The 7,073-nt window shown below is 28.1% G+C and overlaps 1 protein-coding gene across 2 annotated transcripts in view; it reads left to right on the top strand.

Moving 5' to 3' along the window:
• The first annotated feature begins 1,046 nt into the window (after positions 1–1,046).
• The window catches only part of LOC117173323 (cytochrome b561 domain-containing protein 2-like), a 21,532-nt gene continuing 15,505 nt past the window's right edge, over positions 1,047–7,073 (top strand). The window contains exon 1 of one of the 2 annotated variants that reach the window (XM_033361814.1): positions 1,047–1,133. In XM_033361814.1, coding sequence (XP_033217705.1) covers positions 1,103–1,133 — 31 coding nt within the window. In that variant the 5' untranslated portion in view covers positions 1,047–1,102. Of the gene's footprint in view, positions 1,134–5,499; positions 5,704–7,073 lie in introns of those variants that run through there. The other variant, XM_033361815.1, reaches the window with a different exon arrangement.

The following is a 7,073-nucleotide window of genomic DNA, read 5'->3' as shown; positions in this document are numbered from 1 at the left end:
AGGCCTTTATGGTGAGGCGGTGTTCTTCTTTACCATGCAAAAAGGGTTGAGTTCTACATGATCCCATAACTAGATGAGCGCGGGATACGCGATCATCACAGAAGCAAGTTGTCAGCGACATCGGCGTGGCGCGGCGGTGTATCCATCTAAAAAAATCATTTTAAATTTTCTTGGAAAACTTAAGAATTTTTTTTAAATTCCTCAAACCTTTTAAGATCCTAAAAGTTTCAAAATTTTATTTTGAAATGTTCAAAAATCCAAATTTAGTATTTTATTTGTCAAAATATTTTCCAGTTTAAAATTCGCAAAGATCGCAAAGAGCGATCTCGCAACTACAATTGTATTTGTCACTATCAAATGCAATTCGTGTTTTTCTTCTTCGATGAGACTAAACTGCGAACCAGGTCGCACTTTCTTTGAATGGTAAAAAGAACATGAAGTTAAAGATATGTAAAAAAAGTCAACATTTACTTAAATGTAAAAACCCACAAGTCAAATATTTGCACTCGTAATACAATTTACAGATTTACCACTAGACAAAAAATTCCAGCAATATTATGCTCAATTGGTATTTACGCATCAAAATTTAATACTTATAACTCTTAATTTATAATGGAATTTATAATGGAATTCATAATGGCATTTTTTAAATTGAAACAATATTTGAATAAGATTTTAAATTGAAAAAGAGCTTTGAATTATGAATTTGTTAATTTGAAATTATTTTAAAATTAAGAATATGTTATATACGTAGTTCCAATCAAACTTTCAGATTTGTTTATTGTTAATTTTAAAAAGCAGTAAAATCATGTAGTTTACTGTAATAGCTTGTAGATTTGCAAAATAAATTTAAAAAAAAATGTTGATAAAAAGTTATGAAAATTTAACATTTCTTTATTTAGCGGTTACGGAAATAACGCCAACATAGTACTTAAATATTTTTGAAATTTGGCGCCAAGTCATCACCAACTAGACAGCAACTGGTCGCGTATCTTTCCACGTAAGTAAGTAAGGTAAGACGGCTTGATAGCAGTTAGTACTTTCTGCCACATCGGCATTCTAGTACCTCAGAGAAGTATATATTTTATATATCAGCCAAAACATGTCAAGAAATCGATCAAAGGGAAGCTATTGTAAGTTTTTATCTGATTTTTATACTAGAAATGTAAACCATTTTGCAAAATGAAAACATTTATGCAAAAAAAATACACAAAATTACAACAATTAACAATTGTACGAAATCAGACCAATCATAGAAAATTAAACAGCTATTTTAGGGAACTCTTTAAAAACTTATAAAATTACATACACTTAACAAACCCATATAAACTTTATAAAATGAGGAAAAGATACACGAGCCACATAAGGTCAAGAAACAGATCAACGGGAAGCTTGCTCTACTTTTTTCCAGAAATGTAATACGTTGTACAATAACATAACAATAATACACAATATTACAGCAATTGCAGAAATTATATCCATTGTACAAAATTGAAATATAATTGATGGAATTGCAACAATTGCACGAAAGTCTTTAAAACTTTATAAAATTATGCATACGTTGTTCAAACCCAGAGAAAATTGTAAAATTGATTTTAAAAAGCTATATTATATTCAAATATTTTCTAGCAATGTAACACATTGTACAAAATGACAACAATTGTTAACAAAGTTACAATAGGGTTGTCTCCCTGTTGTTTTTCTGTTATTCGATAGAATAACTTTTGAATAGATAAGTTTAAGCTAAACTCAAGTACATTGCAATTTTTTCCCATCGCTTAGTTTATAAAAAATAACGTGTTACAAAATTGAAGGCGCGAAACACTCATTTAAATTGGAGTCACGTGTCATAAAAGTTGGTAGGGGTTTTTAAATATCTGAAATATTACTGCCAATGCTGTCAATGAATAATTGTGTTTTACCTAAAATTTCATTAAAGAGGCCCCGCCAATTTATTCTAAAGTCCCTCTAGAAAGAGTGATTCATCTATTAATACATTTTTTACATTATAGTTAATAAATTCCAGTTTGTGAAAAAGTGAGGTTATGGCAAAATACTAACATTACCTAAGATTTCTAGATTACTTTTAAAATATTTTATTACTATAAAGATATTTTTTGTGAGATTTGAGCTTATAACTTAAAAAAACCTCTGTTAAGAAAAGTATATTTCCCAATTACCACTGTTGATTTCGAGATCAAATTGAATAAAGAGAAGCTATTTATCCCATTGTTTCCTATAAATATAACACGTTATAAAAAATTACAACAATTATTATACAAAATGTCAACTACTGACTATTTTACACAATTACAAAAATTGTACATAATTACAACTATTATATAAAAGTACAATAATTGTGTAAAATTACAACTAATGTTCAAAATTACAATTATTGCGCAAAAACTTTCAAAGCTTTTAAAATTACGTATACTGTACAGTGAGGTGATTTACAATTTTTTCTTGAATTTCCATGAATATGGCTCGGAAATTTGTTCGAATCCACACAAAATAAATCCACTTTTTTTTTTTAATGATATCTGAAAATACCGCAAGCCCCATGAAGTTTGACATGTATTTTCCATTAGAAAAAAAATACGTCTGTTTTATACGGTCCCAAAGAAACCCATACGTGAAGAAATTACTTTTTCGAGTTTACTGAATTTCTACTGATAATTATATGCTTTAATATATCGTTTAAACAATTAATTATTATTTCTTAGCAATTTTCTCTTAGAATAGAGATAGAAAGTCGCGTATTATTAAAAATAACTTTTTCTACTTTTTGTCCAATTTTCAATTTAAGTAAGGTGTTAATTAATGTTAACAAACATAATTGGTTTAACAATTTATTATCGTTTCTAATAATATTCTCTTAAAATAATGCTATAAAATTGCATTTTTATCAAAAATGGTCCACTTTTTGTCCAATTTTCAATTATAGCAAGTTACATAATTAGATAAAGGTAACAAAATAATCGTCCAAATAATTTGTTATTATCAATAATAATATTCAATTTGAATAATGCTAGCAAGTTGTGGTTTTTTCTGAAATTTACAACTATTTGTCTACATTTCACTGAGGCTGAGTTAATTATTAATTCAGTTTAGCGAAAATATATTAAAAAAAAAATTATTGTTTACAACTATTGTCTTCTTCATTAAATCTATATGTTGCGATTTTTGCTGTAGTTTATAACTTTTTATCCACTTTTTACTCAATAAATTAATAAATAATGCATGTTAACAAACATAGTTTTTTAAAATTTATAATTGTTTATAACTATCTTTTCTACTTATTGCTTAGTGAGATAATAATTAATGCAAGTTAATAAATATGCTTATTTTGAAAAAACAATAACACAGAAAAAACAGAAGCATCGATTTTCGACAAAATATTCTCTGCAATAAAAATTAACTTCACAGGATAAACTTTACACAAATATCAGTTAAACTTTCTTTTGGTTTTCCATAAAAAACACATGTTTTTTAAAAGACAAGCAACACACTCAAAGAATGTAACAATTAGGAGCAGGTTAGAGGATTAGGTCTGAAAATATCTTATTTTAAGACTTTGGTTTTATTTTACAAGAAGTTTATTGCAAAGCGCAAACAAAACTTGGAATGGAACATAGTTTGAAATCAGCCCTTCCCCTTCCAGCAAAATATATTCACGAAAATGAAATGGATTATTTAAAATATGTTTCTCTCTAATGTTTATTTATTATTTGCTCATAACTAAATGCAAATCAAAGTTACACATTTCAGAAAGAACCGCAACTATCCAGCATTAATATAGATGAAGATCGGTAATAGCACTAATAATTTGTTCAAAAGTTTAGAAAAAACCCGCAACTATCTAGCATTATTTAAAGATAATATTATTAACAATTTTCATTAGAAACAACGAAAAAAATCATAATCAGCGTAAAAAATTCGCAAACCCCATTTTTCACGTATGGGATTTTTTTTATCGAGTTTCAACTCTATTCAGCTAATATTGACTATCCTAATTAAAATTTGCAAAATAGTATTTTTTTCTTATGGAAAATACATGTTAAACTTCATAGGCGCCACCTCTAAACATAATTTTTTTGAAGGAAAAAATGGATTTTTTTGTTGTAAATTCGAACAATTCTCCGAGCGATAGACATAAAAATCTAGAGAGTCAAATTACAATGCATTGTTGGCCCACCCCATTGTACAAACCCATGGAAATTGTACAAACTGATTCAAGGAAAGCTATTTTATCTCATTATTTTCTAGAAATGTAATAAGCGAAAGAAAGATGACAGCAACTATTATACAAAAATATTTATGTATGAAATTTCAACGATTCACTATTTCTCAATATTAAGACATTGTACAAAATTACACTATTGCACAAAATTTAACTATTTTACAAAATTAATACATTGCACACAATTACACAAAATTTCCTCATAGTACAAAATTACAATCTTTGTTCCTATTGAATGAAAATAATTGAATGCTGATAAAATCTACTTTATTCCTTTGTTTTCTAGAAAGGTTACAAATTATAAAAAAATGCCAAAAACTATTATACAAAGATGCAATTGTGCAAAATTTAAACTATTGTCTATTGTACAAAATTAAGATAACTGTAGAAAATAACAACAGTTGTATAAAAATACAACTAAAAAATTTAAATAATTAAACAAACTTATACTATTTTACAAGATTACAACAATTTGGTAAATTTACGACATTATTATAAAATCACAACAATTGTTCAAAATTACAATAAGATAAAATTTCAAAATTGGTAAAAAAGTCCAAAATTTTCACATAATTACAAATACGGCATAAGATTATTTACTTGTGCAAAATTACAAATATTGTTCAAAATTACAATTATTGACTGAAAATCTTGAAAAGCTTATAAAATCACGCATATTTGAACAAACTTCTGGAACTTGTACAAATGAATGAAAGAGAAGCTATTACATCCCATTGTTTTCTAAAAATGTAAGACATAATGCTATGTCACAACAACTTGGATACAAAAATTTGGTTTTTCAACATTTCCAGCATTGACTATTATTGTACAAAATTAACACAATTTTACAAAATCACAACTAATTCACAAAATTATAAAATTCCTACAAAATCACAACCAGTGTAAAAAATTAGAAAAATTGCACAGAATCACAACTATTGTACAAAATACAATATTTCTAAATAAATAAACAAAAATTACAACTATTGAACAATATTACAACTGTTTTAAGAAATTACAACATTTGTAATAAATGATATACATACACTCTTGAATAGTACTAACTGTTTTAACCCAAATATGCAGAGTTACAAGCAAGCAGTGTTCTTTAGAGAAGAATGTTCATGATTGTGTAGTTAGTATGTAGTGAGAATATATTGGATGTTAGTAATGCTTGTAGTATGGGAGACTGAGTGGGGAACTTGATTATCGGAACCAAGGCTACGTTTTATTTTTCTCTCTAGCCGGTGCAGAATCACTCACAGTAGGAGGATTCAGTCATTCAGTTTCAGTCAGTTTCAGTCCAACTTCACCGATAGTGTCCCATAAGTCACGCGCGCGACTTCTCTTAACTACCCATGGAATTTAACTTCGTTTAATTTAATTTCATTTCATTACAATTCAGTGCGTGAATATCCTGCGCCAATATTCTTCACTAAAATACGGTATTCACAGATTTTGAGGTAAATATACCCAGTGCTTTTTTAGGGTTTTCAGTTTTTTTTAGTTCGGAAACTTCAGGACAAATTGTTTGTAGATTTTTTATTTTTATTAATCTTATTTTCCGAGACAAAAAAAATGGAAATACCAGATTTTTAAGGTAAATAATTGTTGAGCAATTATGTATGTTATTTGCTTCAAACAGTGGAAGAAAGTAGAGGATACGTACTAGAATGTTGCAAAAATAATCGTTAGACAAGATATTATCATTGTTTGAAATTGAAAATAATCAAAAACTCCATACATAATCTGAAATGAGGCGTAAGGAAAGAAAAATTAAAAAGAAACTGTGTCTTCAATTTTAGGCATTATACTTATTATGATAGAATAAAACAATAAAGATCTCTACGGTCATGCACATTTCCTTGGGATTATATTTCAGTATAGGTATCAGTTTCCAAATTGTTCTATTTGCAATGCTTCCGAAAATAAATTTTCTTTTCGATTTTCAATCGATTCTGAAGACAGTAAATTCCTATTGAACGCACGATGCAGATGCAGGTCATAAAATGTAAACAAGATATTAGATTACTAATTGACTTATTTTTAAAAGAATGGAGATTTCGAGGGGAATTCACTCTCGTAACAACGCGTAATAATGCGTAATAGTAATAGATTGCGAGTAGCATTTTCGCTCATAATGTATTTTCTTTCATTTTGTACATACTCTATTTTCCTTATAAAAAAGCGAAGGCCCTCAAACTTCTCGATTTTTCAATTAAATTTTTTTTCGAGACAATAAATGAAAAATATAGTGACGAAATAAGTAATTTCAAATATAGTCTAGGAGCAAGGGGGGTTTTCGTGGCCCTTCAATGTCCGTGAGGGAACCTAAGTTATTTTTATGTATTTTGGCCTCCTGAATCCGATTTTCGAAGGTGCCAAGCCGTAAGTGGTCAAATTAAAAAGTTATTAACAAATTAATTGTTTAAACGCTCATAACTTTTTACCTATTTAAGGTACAGGGCCCTGCGACATATCAAATGATCACAAATTTAATAAAAAATAAGCTCGTTTTTTCAAATTGAAAAAATGTTTATTAGAACCAGAGATTTTGCAAATAAAGCAAGGAAAACCCATGCGAACGGAAAATTTCATTGTTTAAAAGGCTAATACTTTTTTCCTATGCAAGTTATGAACTCCGGAAACATACCAAAATTTTCGCTATTCAAAGAGGAACACACCTGTATTTTATTTTTTTTATAAATATTGACCGCAACTGAAAATATCACAATGTTAATTAAACAAAAATCGTCCGTTTTCAGACGATCTAATTGTTTAACGGCTTCCACGCTTCCTCCGTAGTGTGCTGAGGTTATTAAATGATCACCAA

Source organism: Belonocnema kinseyi, chromosome 5 (assembly GCF_010883055.1).
Source record: "Belonocnema kinseyi isolate 2016_QV_RU_SX_M_011 chromosome 5, B_treatae_v1, whole genome shotgun sequence".
NCBI classification, from domain to species: domain Eukaryota; kingdom Metazoa; phylum Arthropoda; class Insecta; order Hymenoptera; family Cynipidae; genus Belonocnema; species Belonocnema kinseyi.
Note: the sequence above shows the minus strand (reverse complement) of the source record. Positions and strands in the feature narration are given on the sequence as shown.